The 15,866-nt window shown below is 41.6% G+C and overlaps 1 protein-coding gene across 1 annotated transcript in view; it reads right to left on the reverse strand.

Moving 5' to 3' along the window:
• The window catches only part of LOC126267763 (gustatory and odorant receptor 63a-like), a 122,019-nt gene that overhangs the window by 5,346 nt on the left and 100,807 nt on the right, over positions 1 to 15,866 (reverse strand). The window contains exon 5 of the mRNA XM_049973066.1: positions 7,806 to 7,871. Coding sequence (XP_049829023.1) covers positions 7,806 to 7,871 — 66 coding nt within the window. The remainder of the gene's footprint in view (positions 1 to 7,805; positions 7,872 to 15,866) is intronic.

Raw genomic sequence — 15,866 nt, forward strand, 5'->3', positions numbered from 1 at the left:
TTTTTTGGCTTTGAAAAAAGAAACAAATCATGAACATGCACGGTATTTTCGTAAAAAGCTGATTTAATTTACAGTAATAATCATGGTTATAGACTATTACAGAGAAGTGAATATACAGCTCTGAAAAGACTGAAATTATATTTAAATAAATCCTAAACAATCATTAAAAGAATAAAACATAAAATATTGCTCTCGCACAGTAATAGCACTTTGATTAATAAGTGAAATAGCTAGTTTAAGCTTACTTTGAATAAGCCTCAGGGTTCATTAAATAAAAACAATATCTCAAAGTTAATGCTTTAATAAACACAGTTAATAAAGTTAATACAGTATGCCTCATATTTTCAGTCAAAAGTATGTAAATAGCGGGTTTTAATTGTGTCTTACACTCTAAAAATATTTAAGTATTTGAAAATAACTAATGCAGTACTATAGTAATAAAGCACTAAACTAGTACTAATATTTCAAAACTAAAAATTTAACATTATGTAAGTATTTAATTATCTGTTTTATACAGACTTTTAATATAGCTCTAAATGCCATTATTAGGGCTAGAATGTCTTTAGAAAGGTACAAACGACGACAGTTTGACTGGATTACTGAATATGAAGTCGTAGAAGAATGGTCGGATATCCAGTTCATCCAAAACATCTCGGTAGGCATGAAGAACAGCAAACGCTATCGTGATTGGAACTACTTGGAGAAGCTTAATGCACTTCACTACTTTACATAACATTTCTCCTACTGTAGGCTCTTTTGTAATGTGCCTTCTTACAACAAGCATGCTTTTTGAGACCAGTTGTTTTTTATTTGCGATGTCGGCTAACATATTCAAGTGTAAGCGCAGTCTCTCAATGTCTAGGTCATTTCTGGAAACCTCAGTTGAATTTTCCAAATTTGTATCACTCTGGTTCAAGTGCAATGACCTGTGTGAGTCCAGTTTAACCAAGCCGCTCAGTAATGCAAGATTGCACCATTTCACAAACTTCCATGTAAATAGCTTTGTACTGTTTCTTTGGGGTTTTGAAAGTGTGCAGTGAGCTGGCTTCGTTGTTTTCATACTTCTTTGGTATACTTTGATTCCGAGGAAGCGAAGAATCATCAACTTGTGATGGTTTTTCTTTAAGACACAATTCCCAAAGTGTTCAAAACTATCACGCCTTCCATTCAATACACAAATCAAGCACTCATATATTTTTCCCAAATCAGCAACACTTATATGAGGACATTGAATTTTTTCATTTACATCCTCTACTGTGCTCTTTGCATGGCAATAACGACATAAAAAGAAATAAGTCTTGAATTGTAACATTGACTCTAGGTGGCCTGTACATTTGTAACCTGCCTCTGTTTTGTTCTCTTCCAAAAATGCTTCAAAAAATCCTAGAAGTTCTTCAAAGTTTTTCAATGTTCTCAATATACTAGAAGCTCGCAAAGTCCATTGAGTCGGGAAAAGGAGTCGCAGACCAGCTTGGTCGTTGACGATCTCACAGCGTATGCTTCTGAAAAGTCCCATCCTTTTGCTGGATTCCCTTACGGTGTTTGTTAAGTCCTTGGCTGAAGCCGTAATATCCCTCATAGATGTAAGATGGTGGATACTGTCTACAACTGGGAGCAGTGCAGTGCACATAACGTGCTTTTGGTTGTATATCCAAAACTAACTTCTTTTTAGTCCTTTGAACTTACCTCCCATATTCGAGGCACTATCACAGTACTGTCCTCCGAAGTCATCCACTGACAAATCAAGACGAGCAAAAACGTCTTTTAAAATACTAAACAGAGTTTGTGATTCAGTGCTGGGGGTCTCCTATAAGCCAAAAAAGTCATCATTGATGAAATACAAAATGATACTTGTTCGTGAATTGAAGAATCACTTGTTTCGTCAACCATAATAGAAAAATGTTCAGTCTTCTTGATTGAAGCCAATACCTTTCTCAACACAGACTTTCCTAGTAGATCAATGATATCGTGGGACGTCCACTTATACCCTGAATGCCCTAAAAACCTTTAAACTCAGGTTTGTCATTCTTTCGGAGTTCCAATAATTGAAAAAAGATTTGAGTTTACATCTTCGGGTCCTCTAATTGCTAGTCCTTGTGGGCATAGAAATTGCAGGGTAGTAAAAATTGTACAAGAGCTAAACGGCGTTTCTTCTTATCACTGTCTAACTGTTCATTCAATTGGGAGGCCACACTTCGGTTAATGATAGAATTTAGTTTCAGGGCACCTTCTTGATGCGTAAACGTGTTTTCATGAAGATGGAAATTTTCCAAAGCCTTTTTTCAGTTAGAAAACCCAATGGAAGTAAATGTATATTTTTTTAAAGAAAAATGATCTTCCCTTACCGGATTGTCCCGGTTTTGGTTGTGAACGGTTCTCACCTGAAGACGACGAAGAAACTGACGACAGATTAATTGTTGGAGGTTTATTTGCAGTATCATCAACTTCCAAGCGCGCCTTTTTGGTAACAAATTTATCCATTGCAAACTTAATTCACAATACACTAAGAGACTAAAGTAAATGAATAACATATAGTCATATAAAATAGTCCACAAGACACTAAAGTTGGAACACTAAACACGTCTGCAGCATCCACTGAACGAAACTATCCAAACTGAATGACTGTGACAGTAGAGTGGGTTTATGCAGCCGCGGCGTCGTAATGACTCGAAGCGTCAAGGCGAAGCGAGGCGGTGGGTTCCAGGCGCTTCTGCTCCAGTCCTTTTGACGTCGCTGCGGCCGCAGCGCTGGCCCGCCGGCTCCAAGCTTCACCGAAGGTTCGCGCACCGGAACAAATTCTAAGTGTGCCCGCAGCACCGTAACACTATCATGATTCATACCACTCGTTTTAGTTAACCCGCTTACTAACGTGATATGTTGTTGTTGTCGTTGTGGTCCTCAGTCCTCAAACTGATTTGATGCAGCTCTCCATGCTACTCTATCCTGTGGAAGCGTCTTCATCTCCCAGTACCTACTGCAGCATACATCCTTCTCAATCTGCTTAGTGTATTCATCTCTTGGTCTTCTTCTACGATTTTTACCGTCCACGCTGCCCTCCAGTAACAAATTGGTGATCCCTTGATGCCTGGGAACATGTCCTAGCAACCGATCCCTTCTTCTAGTCAAGTTGTGCCACAAACTCCTCTTCTCCCCAAATCTATTCAATACCTCCTCATTAGTTATGTGATCTACCCATCTAATCTTCAGCGTTAGCACCACATTTCAAAAGCTTCTATTCTCTTCTTGTCTAAACTATTTATCGTCCATGTTTCACTTCTGTACATGGCTACACTCCATACGAATACTTTCAGCAACGACTTCCTGACACTTAAATCAATACTCAATGTTAAGAAATTTATCTTCTTCAGAAACGCTTTCCTTGCCATTGCCAGTGTACATTTTATATCCTCTCTACTTCCACCATCATCAGTTATTTGCTCCCCAAATAGACTACCGCGATAACTATTTGTTTTAATACATTATTGAATAATGTTACTTAAAAACCGTCTTGATTGCAAATTTTTTTTTATTCATATGACCGGTTTCGGTTCATTCAGAACCATCTTCAGATCTGATATTTCAGTTACAGGAGTAACCCGTCCAAATCCAGCAGTTTTCACATGCTACGTAGTTCTGAATGAACCGCAACCGATCATATGAATAAAAAAAAATTGCAATCAAGACGGTTTTTAAGTAACATTATAAAATCACTGATTTCTGTTGTCCCATAAGACATTATGTCTGTTTTTGCAAAATCATTATTGAATCTATTTTAAAAGGTAACTATTCTCAAACAAGAAAAATAAAAAATTCCAACGTAATTTTGTGATTTTAGAAAGCATAACATAACTAATAACTTTCTTAAATTATTGGGAGGCTCCGCCCCCCCCCCCCCCCCCCCGCTCCACCCCCGCCAAACGAATTTTTGAGGGTGCTCGAGCTCCCTCAAGCCCCACGGAGTGGGCACCTGTGTCAGTAGAATGCGCCATTTTGTTTCGGATACTCTGTCAAAGTGCTACGATTCCGCGGTGCGAGAATTTCAGTGTATGCCAGGATAACAGCTTTATGTTGGCTCCTCTACCATTGTACTACAGGATTGTGACATAAGGTTTCAATGTATACCACACTTGCAGACCCATACCAGTAAAGAAACACAACATTAATCAGGTAAGTTAATTTTTTGGAGCTGATAACTACAACTTCATCAACATCCATCGTATGCTCATGTTGGGAGTTTCGACATATTCTTATTAAGCTTAACCATTACCATTGTTTAAGAACCCGTGATTGTTTATTCGATATGAATACCGGAAACCGCAACCAGTCACTTATTTGAATTGTTGTTCATTCCATAAATATGCTCTCGAACATTTTGAGGCTCGTCTTCAGACGGTGCAGAGTAGGTTACGTGACTTTTTCGGGGCTTCGTGCTGGGCGCAGGCTCTGTGACAAGAAGATGGAACATTCTTTAGTATATCTTCATGTGTATTGTTTGTATGGCGAATTGATCCAAAAATACGATCACAGTAATTACAGAATTCATTTTTGGCTCAATTCGGCGTAGAAAGCGTACTCATAGTGACACGTTAAACCACGTTCCATCTTCTTGTTATAGAGGCAGCATCCAGCATAATACTATAAAGTAGTCACGTAACGTTCTGTGCACCAATTGAAGGCGAGCCTGAAAAGGTTCGAACACCGGTTTATGGTATAAATAATTCCTATTGTCTTCAGACAGCACGAGACAATAGATCTTTTCTAATTTTGATGCGGCTCTTGCACCACTGGACTCCCACTCTAACTCTTTGACCGATGATGGACGAAGGCGATCAGTCGAAGAGCAAATGTGAAGATTGGAGATACCTGAAGATGATTACAATTAGTAGGAATACTAACAGATACACATAATTATAATGTGCAGTGAGTGTGACTTTAACAAAAGCGACTTTATTTCTCCTGAGATTTCATTGTGTTATAGGTCAACTACAAGTAAGATAAACTATTGTTAAGAGATACAAAGGAATATTTAAAATGTTTGTTTGGTGTCTTTCACAGAAACAAAAAAGCACAGAATAGATTCACGACACTGGAAGAAAAAGGATTGTTATCAGCACTAAAATTATGATGAGTAGAATGGATACTGATTATGAGTTCGTTAACAAGTAACTACCGGTAAGTTCTTAACATAGACAACGTTAACTTCCTAGAAGATCAAAACTGTGTTCCCGACCAGGACTGGTGAGCTCTGCCTTTCGCGAGGAAGTGCTCTACCTACTGAGCCACCCAGTTTTTCTTCCGCCAGCACCTCATCTACTATCTTCCAAACTTCACAGAAGTTCTCCTGCATACCTTGCGACACCAGTACTCCTGCAAGAAAGGTTATTGCGGAGACATGTCTTAGCAACAGCCTGGGGGATTGTTATCTGAACGAAATCTCTCATGGAATGAGCTCTGGGGAGTAACGTGACTGAGGGAGGATGGACATCTAATTTTGGTATGAATCTCGCTAACTGGTGAAACTGGCTAAGTAGGTGTCTTGTCGTGTTATCACATCTGCGGTCCTTATTTGTGGGTTTACTAGGGCTATCTCTTCAGAACTCTAATGACGACCACAATCCCGATGATGGAGTATGATTTTAAAGGGTCTTAACGGCATGGTTGTTTGTGAATCAGTACTCTCATAGCATCAAACATACATGTACGAGACCTGTTTTTCATAGTTGTAATGCTGTCATACATACTGCACTCGGTGCTTGAATGCCTAACAAAACTAATGAAATTTAGCTGCCGCTTAGTTGAAAACTAATATTATACTGTGAATAAGTTAAAATTGCAAAATATGAGCGGTATCTATTACATCCAAGATTAGATGTAAAGGCTGTTTTATTGTTTACGTTGGATTCAGGCCCGATCAACCGAATGGGTGGCGCTGCAGTGATAAAACGCGAGAGGTCTCCCCCCCTCCCCTCGGTTACCTCTGTCTATAACGACATCTGACGGTGCTGATTTTAAAACCTGTCGTAATATCAACCTATTCGTAGGTAAGTTATATACTCGACTTTTGGCTGTTTCGACATCAACTAGAAACTGTTGTAGTTCCTACATCCAAGTGACGTCCCATATTTGTGCAGCTGCGCGATTCTCGAGTATGTGCAGAACCGTTTGGGCTGTTCCACATACACGCTTTGGGAGTTCTTCGTGCCGTAGTGTAAATTCAGGAGTGGTTTTTATTGTATCCAACTATTCAAAGATGGTATAAGACGATAGCTTCCCATCTTTAGCTTAGTCGTGATGGCTACCATATCATGGTTATACAGTATTTCTGACTGTTCATACTTCACTGAATGTGCAATATTTTGCCATTCTTCTTCACGTTTGTTCTGGAGTCGGCGTAGCATGTGTGCCATTAATAATTCTGATGCCTTGTTCTATTGTGCCATGTCCATTTCTTTTTTGGCTGGTTTTTCAGAGAGTTCGTTACCAGGAATTCAGATGTGACTCGGCGTCCAAAAGAAGACGGTGGATATCCCTCGACTACAAAGGATTTATAGTTGGTCATGGCTGACAGACACCAGCAGATGTCGTATATGACACATACCTATTGTTTGCAATGCATTCGAGGAGTAAATATCTATTGTTTGCAATGCACTCGAGGAGTTACTGCATATCACGAAATTCTGTCGATGAAGAAATATAATGTTACCGGCCGCGATGGCCGTGCGGTTCTAGGCGCTTCAGTCCGGAACCGCGGGACTACTACGGTCGCAGGTTCGAATCCTGCCTCGGGCATGGATGTGTGTGATGTCCTTAGGTTAGTTAGGTTTAAGTAGTTCTAAGTTCTAGGGGACTGATGACCTGAGATATTAAGTCCCATAGTGCTCAGAGCCATTTGAACCAAATATAATGTTTTTGTCTCTATTAATAGCTATTAATTATGTGACACAAACAATGCATTATTTTGTTCTCGATTCCGGTAGTGGACGTATGCATAGCCGACTCTCTGTAAACTTACCTAACAAATATGGATGAATGCTTGACGTAGGAGCAAAAATCGTCTAAGTGCATAATTCCAACAGATATCGAGAAAAAAAAAAGTAATAGCTGTACTTCGCCAACGGATTGAGACCGTGGTGACTTTTTGGTAGTGAAGATCCATTGGCAGTCCTTTCTGATGTTGGATTTACATCTGATTACCATAGCCCTAAGACTCGTCTCCTACAATGATCATGCCGGCCGCGGTGGTCTCGCGGTTCTAGGCGCGCAGTCCGGAACCGTGCTTTGTTTCACGATTGTCAGCGTGTTCAAAGAGTTTCCCTCAAGCATCGTTCAATGTTCTTCTTACTCTTTGGTGTCAAAAGAGAAATAAACTTTTTTGCATCTCTATGCATGTCAGATTTTTCTACTCGAAACTCTTGACACAGACTCATTTCGATAGCAACCCCTCCTGTAAATTCTCCGTCGTATACCTATTGGCGGGTAACATTCCACGAAACATTTCGCGTTGCAGCGTTGTCCCTGCAAATTAAAGACCATAAATATCGCCACGAACACGATACCAGCTTTCATTCAAACAACAATAGGTCGGAAACTAAAGAAAAGGGTAGCTTTATGTAACAATATGCTTACTAGGGCAGCTGCGATAAATATAATGGAAAGACAATAAGACTCTTCGTTCCTGGAAAACGAGTCTGTTATATTTCTAATAGATCTCATAGTTTTCATGCTTTCTGAAATTTTGAGTCTTTATTATAGCTACGAATTACAACAAATCGCAACATGTTATAGTTATTTGCGATTTTACATACCTCGTCACGGATGTTTTCATCCCTAGCAACCAAATCATCTATTTCTTCGTCACAGAAGTCATTCATCTGGAAGAAAAAGAAAAAAGATAATACAGAGCGAGGAAATTATTTTGTTACGAATCTTAATACTTGAAGTGCAAATGAACTGATCACTTAGCAGCGGGAAAAGCAAATGCCAGACTCAGATCCATATCAACAAGCTTAAGGAAATGTAACTCATCCACCAAGCAAGTGGCTTATTAGGCGCTTGTTCTACCAAGTTTTGAGTATTGTTCATCTGTCTGGGATACCTAACACATAGGACTGGTAGAAGAGAGCGGGATCGTTTAGGCGGCACGAGAGCATTACGGAGGTGTTCAACAAACTCCATTGGCAGACGTTACAGAAGAGGCGTTGTGCATCGAGGAGAGATTTACTATTGAAATGTCGAGCGAGCTCTTTCTGGCAAGCGTCGGACAACAAATCACTTCCACCCACATAGATCTCGCGTAATCACCATCAGGAGACAATTCGAGAAATCAGAGCCAGTACAGACGCTTACCCACAACCGTTCTTCAACAAGCGCTATTTGCGAGTGGGTCAGGGTTGGAGGGCTCAGATAGTGGTACACACCATTAGCTGGCTTGCGGAGTGTGATGTAGATGTACATGTATGACGGGAGGTGCTATTTGTCACAATTTAAATCATATGACCTTTATAATGTTACGCATAAAGTCTTAGGACTTTAAGCGACAGATCATGAAAAAATATTACTGGCAACTGGTTTTGATTATGCAATAATCAGAACAGGTGCAGAAGAAAAAAATTGTTCTCTATATCCAGACTAAAAATAGCGTTGCCGAAAACGGTAACCAGAAAATGAAATAAATAAGCGACTTGGACAATTTCAAAATTAGACTCAAAAAAGTTTCATTTATGAGTCAGCTATTTGACTGCACTGCATCCTAGTCTACACGCTTCAGTCTGTAACCTCTAGGGCACAGGCAACTGATCATGAAAAATCTCGGATAATCTATTACAAGCAGATAAATTCGTCGTTGCGTGTAGCAAATGGCTAAGCCATGACATAAATTGGATACAACATCATTGTTGCGCTGAAGCACCTATGTGCTCGTATTGTAGAACAGCATCTGAATATTATTACAGCTTACCACAGTCAAGATCATTGAATACTCTGAACACCCTTCACAATCTTGCTCGCTAATCTGCCTGATTGGTCGAAGTGTTGCGTGAAGCAGAGGAACAAATGGTCCCACTTTGAGAATCTGGAATTATGTTGTTTGGTGAACCTCTATCCATTGTTTGAGTAAATAAATTGACTGATAGAAAAAGTGCAGCACCTAGAATATAAGGAGAAAACGAAATGAAACTTCACGGGTTGAGAGAATATGTGATGTGATTTCAGTGACTCTTTGTTGTTGTTGTTGTGGTCTTCAGTTCGAAGACTGGTTTGATGCAGTTCTCCATACTACCCTATCCTGTGCAAGCCTCTCCATTTCTGAGTAACTACTGCGATCTACATCGTTCTGAATCTGCTTACTGTATTCATCTCTCGGTCTACCTCTACGATTTTTACCTCCCATATTATCTTCCAATACTAAATAGATGATCCCTTGATGTCTCAGAATGTCCTATCAACCAATCTCTTGTTCCAGTCGGGTTGTAGCATAAATCTCTTTTCTTCCCAGTTCCATTCAGTACGTCCCTATTAGATATGTGATTTACCCATCTAATCGTAAGCATTTTGCTGTAGCACAACGTTGCAAAAGTTTCTATTCTTGTATTCTCTAAACTGTTTATCTTCCATGTTTCACTTCCATACATGGTCACACTCCATACAAATACTTTCAGAAAATACTTTCTGACACTTAAATCTATACTCGATATTAAAAGATTTCTCTTTTTCAAAAACGCTTTCCTTGCCATTGACAGTCTACATTTTATATCCTCTCTACTTCGACCATCATCATTTATTTTGTTCACCAAATATCAGAACTCATCTACTACTCTAAGTTTCTCATTTCCTCATCTAATTCCCTCAGCGCCACCTGGTTTAATTTGGCTACATTCCATTATCCTCGTTTTGCTTTTGTTGATGTTCATCTTATATCCTCCTTTCAAGACACTGAACGGTTCTGTGTTCGTCCAAGTCCTTTGCTGTAGCTCGCAGAATTACAATATCATCAGCAGGCCTCAGGATTTTTATTTCTCTCAATGAACTTTAATTCCTTCTCCCAATTTTTCTGTTTTTTCCTTTACTGCTTGCTCAATATACATATTGAAAGACATCGGGGACAGGCTACACCCCTGTCTTACTCACTTCTCAATCACTGCTTCCCTTCAATGCCCTCAACACTTATAATTGCCATCTGGTTTCAATACAAATTGTAAATAGCCTTTCGCTCCCTGTATTTTACTGCTGCAACCTTTAGAATTTGAAAGAGTGTACCGGACAACATTATTAAAACCTTTCTCTAAGTCTACAAATTCTCTGTAAATTTGACTCGATCTTGTAGTCACAAAAGCATTTGTAACATTTGTGACTAGAAGATCGAGTCAAATTTACAAAGTACCTGGCAGTATGGGCCCACTTGACAGTGTGACTTTGCACTCCCTCTGGCCTGGATGGACGCACTGCTGCGTTTGGGAAAGATAGCATAACGCCGTTGTATCCTGTTGTCAAGTAAGCTGACCCACAGCTGTTGTAGCTGGTACTAAATATCATGGATTCTTGAGCTGGGACGGTGTTGACAGTCGAAACATATTTTAGGAAGACATGACTGGGAATCTTGCTGGGCACGCGAGTACCTCACCATCACGCAGACAGTTCGTGGAAACACGTGTCGTAAATGATCAGGATCCTGGTAGAAACTGGCACCATGATGTTGTCGCATGAGAGGTAAAATATGACGACGCAGGACGTCAGTTCTGGCGTAAGAGTTCCCTCAAACACAATTAGCCGTGACGTGTCCTCGTACCTGATGGTTTCACACACACTGAGTAACGACGCGGTGCCTTTCCAAAACACTGAAATAATGGGACCTCTCCTCATGTTGCCGCCATGTTCGCACTCGATAGTCATTCGGGATAGTTTTCAACTAAACGCAGTTTGGCGCGATTCATCAGCAGTCCAAGCTTCCCGGTCACGACACCATTCCAAACGTATCCACTTGTGCTGTGGTGTTAACTGCGGCCTACGCGTGAAACGGCAGTTCCCTAATGCGGCTGCAGCCAGTCTCCGACCAATGGTGCGGGATGATACAGAATGTTGCAGAGAATCCAATACTTCCTCTCGGACGCCAAGTACGGAGCTACCACGTACGAGCACTTACGATGATCTTCCATTTTGGTGCTCCGACGTCGTCGACCTTATCCTTTAAGAAAGTACGTCTACCCTCTTGTTCCCATGTAGTGCAACATCGGGCCACTGCCGCATCCGAATGCCTTACAGATCTATATATGGCGCGATTTGATCAGCATTCCAAATGGAGACCCACAGTGGGACGCCTTTCCAACTCTGTCAGATGCTGACAACACTCTCTCACACGAGTACACGGTATCACCGTCTTCTTCACAGATCACTCAGCATCTGACGCTCTTTGCGCCCCTTGTTTGCGCTACCACGCCTGGTAACGATACTAAACACGGAAAATACTAATGCGCTCTGCAAACGAAGTCTTTTCGATGGCATTTATACGTAAAACATTCTCGGTTTTCTTGCAGCGTCAGTTAGGCATAAAATTGACGCGTCAAGAAAACCGAGAATGTTTTACTTACTAATGCACTCTGTTGGTCGTTCTTATTGCAACTCAAATTATTTACATGCACGCCGTTGGTGTGCACATGTACGAAGTTACACTGACATGCGACCATGTTTCTAGGGACTTCACATTTTTGGCAGCCAGTGTACTTACCTTAAACATGGAAAAACCAAATTCATCACCACACAAAATGTTCGAGCCATATTTAGGTGCGCAACGCTTCAGGTCACACACAAATTTACGACTGTCAGTGCGTTTCAGAAAGTGATGAACATCTACCGATAATTATTTGGGACGATCAAATGGTTCAAATGGTTCTGAGCACTATGGGACTTAATTTCTGAGGTCATCAGTCCTCTAGAACGTAGAACTATGTAGACCTAGCTAATCTACGGACATCATAGACACCCATGCCCGTGGCAGGATTCGAACCTGCGACCGTAGTGGTAGCGCGGTTTCAGACTGTAGCGCCTAGAACCGCTCGGCCACTTCGACCGGCTGGGACAATCGGCAGCTGCTGTTACACAAGAAGCTGTTGGGAAATTATCGTATTTCGACTGATAGTAAATAGATCTCCTCAGACGCCATTCGCATTTTAGTACTCAGTAATAACATGTAAGAGTAACTTCTGATGGAAAAACTACTCGCTGACATTAAAATTTTCAGTTGAAGCTTATGTTAAATGTTAGGGATTCCACGTTTTGAACTATGTTGCCACCGGCATCAAACGCAGGTGTGCTATACGGAAATTAGACTCGCAGTACTACAACGACAGAAGGCGAGGGAATGGCACGATTTCAGTGTTTCTTTTTTTGTTCTATTCATACCCTTAACATCTTTTTACCGTTTGCGTACTTACTTTCATAAAGGACGCAACACTTTCTTCTCTAAAATCAGACAACACCACATTATTGCCCACTCTTTTGGCTACGAAAGCCTATTTTTAAACACAATCTCCGTTCAATGCACCGGTCTTACGCCAACTTACTTCAAAATGGTTCACATGGTTCTGAGCAGTATGCGACTTAACAGATTTAGTTATAAGTTGGCACAGTGGATAGGCCTTGAAAAACTGAACATAGATCACTCGAGAAAACAGGAAGAAGTTGCGTGGAACTATGAAAAAAATAAGCAAAATATACAAACTGAGTATTCCATGGTAAGATATGCAACATCAAGGACAGACGGAGTTCAGGAGTGCCGTGGCCCCGTGGTTAGTGTGAGCAGCTGCGGAACGAGAGGTCCTTGCTTCAAGTCTTCCCTAGAGTGAAACATTAAAATTTTTATTATCTGACAAACTCTTATGTTTTCATCACTTTTTGGGAGTGTTTATCACATCCACAAGAAAACCTAAATCGGGGAAGGTAGAAGAATCTTTTTACCCATTCGCCAAGTGTACAAGGTAGGTGGGGCGACAATATATCCCTGACATGCCGTCACCAGTGTCGTATAGAATATATCAGACGTGTTTACCTGTGGAGGAATCGGTTAACCCATGACCTTGCGATCAAATGTTTTCGGTTCCCATTGGAGAGGCACGACCTTTCGTGCACTAATCGCACGGTTTTGCGGTGCGATCGCAAAACACAGACACTAAACTTATTACAGTGTACAGAGACGTCAATGAACAAACGGACAGATCATAACATTGCGAAAATAAAAAAAAGTAAACTTTTCACTAGAGGAAAGACTTGAACCAAGGACCTCTCGTTTAGCAGCTGCTCACGCTAACCACGGAACCACGGCGCTCCTGAGCTCAAACTCTCCCTGATGTTAGCTATCTTGCCATAGACTACTCAGTTTGTATATTTTGCTTATTTGTTTCACAGTTCCACACAACTTCTTCCTATTTTCTCGAGTGATCTGTGTTCAGTTTTTCAAGGCCTATCCACTGTGCCAACTTGTAACTAAATACGAGGGGGGTGCGATGGGGAGGTTCCCTTGTGAGCACTATGGAACTTAACATCTGAGGTCATCAGTCCCCTAGAACTTAGAACTACTTAAACCTAACTAACCTAAGCACATCACACACATCCATGCCCGAGGCAGGATTCGAACCTGTGACCGTAGCGGTGGCGCGGTTCCAGACTGAAGTGACTAGAACCGCTCGGCCACAGAGGCCGGCCCAACTTACTTGGTCTACGTGGTACCACTTCACTAGTCAACGTCGGAGCGAACGTCTTGCTGCATCAATAGCCTCCCCATCACGCTGAAGTCGTTTCTTCAATTTCCTAAGGTTTCCAAAATATATTTCAAAGTTGACTGTTGCACCATGAGGGAAGAAATCAAAAGGAATAGACCCTTCATTGTCCCAGAAGATCGTCGCCATGGCTTTACTGGCTCGAGGTGCAACTTCGAACATTTTATTCGGAGGGGAGGTGGTGTGGCGCCAATCCATGGATAGCCGTTTTGTTTCCCGTTTTCTTCCCACTACTAGTCACTTCCTTTCCTGTTCTACTCGCAAACAGAAAGAGGGAAGAACGACTATCGGTATGCCTGCATATGAACCGTAGTTTCTAATATCTTATCTTCGTGATCCTTGCACACAATATATATTGGGCGGTAATATAATCGCTCGGCAGTCAGCTTCAAATGACGGTTCTCCAAAATTTCTCAGTAGTGTTTCTCGAAAAGAACGTCGCCTTCTCTCCAGAGATTCGTGTTTGAGTTTCCGAAGCATCTCCGTAACATTCACTTGTTCTAACGTATCGGTAACAAATCTAGCGGATCGCCTCTGATTTTCTTTCATGTCTTCGTTCAATACTACCTGGTACGGGTCCCAAACACTCGATCAGCAGTCAAGAATAGGTCGCACCAGCGCTATATATGCGGTCCCTTTACATGTGAACGACTCTTTGCTAAAATTCTTGCAATAAACTGAAGTCGACCATTAGCCTTCCCTACCACAGTTTTCACATGCTCGTTCCATCTCATATCGCTTTGCAACAATACACCCAAGTATATAAACGTCTTGACTGTGTCAAGCAGTAATACTGTATCCGCATTTAGGGCTATCTACCATTCATCACACCAACTGGCAATTTTGTCTAAGTCGTCTTTAATCTTTCTACAGGCACTCAGCTTCGACACCTTACCGTACACGATGGCATCATCCGCAGACAAACGCAGATTGGTACCCACCCTGTGCGCCAAATAGTTCATGTATATAGAGAACAACAGTGGTCCTATCACACATTCCTGGGTAACTCCTGACGATACCCTTGTCTCTGATGAACATTCGCCGTCGAGGACAAACCCATACTGGGTTCTATTACTTAAGAAGTCTTCGAGCCACTCACATATCAGTGAAGTTATTCCATACCCTTACCTTCTTTAACAGCCTGCACGCCAGCCGGAGTGGCCGTGCGGTTCTAGGCGCTACAGTCTGGAGCCGAGCGACCGCTACGGTCGCAGGTTCGAATCATGCCTCGGGCTGTGTGTGATGTCCTTAGGTTAGTTAGGTTTAATTAGTTCTAAGTTCTCGGAGACTCATGACCTCATAAGTTAAGCTGCATAGTGCTCAGAGCCATTTGAACCATTCTTGAACAGCCTGCAATGAGGCACCGTGTCAAATGCCTTCCGGCAATCTAGACACTGGAATCTGCCTGTTGCCCTTCGTCCATAGTTCGCAGTATATCACGTGAGAAAGGGCAAGCTGAGTTTCGCACTTGGGATGCTTCCTAAAACCATCCTGATTCGTAGACATAATCTTCTCAGTCTCAAGAAAGTATATTATATTCGAACTGAGAATACGTCTAAGGATTCTCCAGAAAACCGAAGTTACGGATATTGGTCTGTAATTTTGCGTGTCCGTTCTTTAACCCTTCTGATGTATTGAAATCACATGCGCTCTTTTGTAGTCGCTTTGGACTTCGTGCTGGGCGAGAGATTCACGATAAATGCAAGCTAGTTGAGGGGCCAATGCCGTAGAGAACTCTTTGGTTAAGCGAACTGGGACTGCATCCGGACCTGGTGATTTATTTGCTTTTTAAAACTTTCATCTGTTTCTCTACGGCCGGCTTGAGTGGCCGAGCGGTTCTAGGCGCTTCAGTCTGGAACCACGCGACCGCTACGGCCGCTGGTTCGAATCCTGCCTCGGGCATGGATGTGTGTGATGTCCATAGGTTAGTTAGGTTTGAGTAGTTCTAAGTTCTAGGGGACCGATGACCTCAAAGCCACTTGAACCACTTTTTTCTCTACACCAGGCATGCTTATTACTAAGTCGTCCGTTCGGGTGTCTGTCCCGTGGTCAAATGACGGTATGCTTGTACGGTTCTCCTGTGTGAACAGTTTCTTGTAC

The sequence above is a fragment of the Schistocerca gregaria genome, chromosome 4, assembly GCF_023897955.1.
Source record: "Schistocerca gregaria isolate iqSchGreg1 chromosome 4, iqSchGreg1.2, whole genome shotgun sequence".
Classification (NCBI taxonomy): domain Eukaryota; kingdom Metazoa; phylum Arthropoda; class Insecta; order Orthoptera; family Acrididae; genus Schistocerca; species Schistocerca gregaria.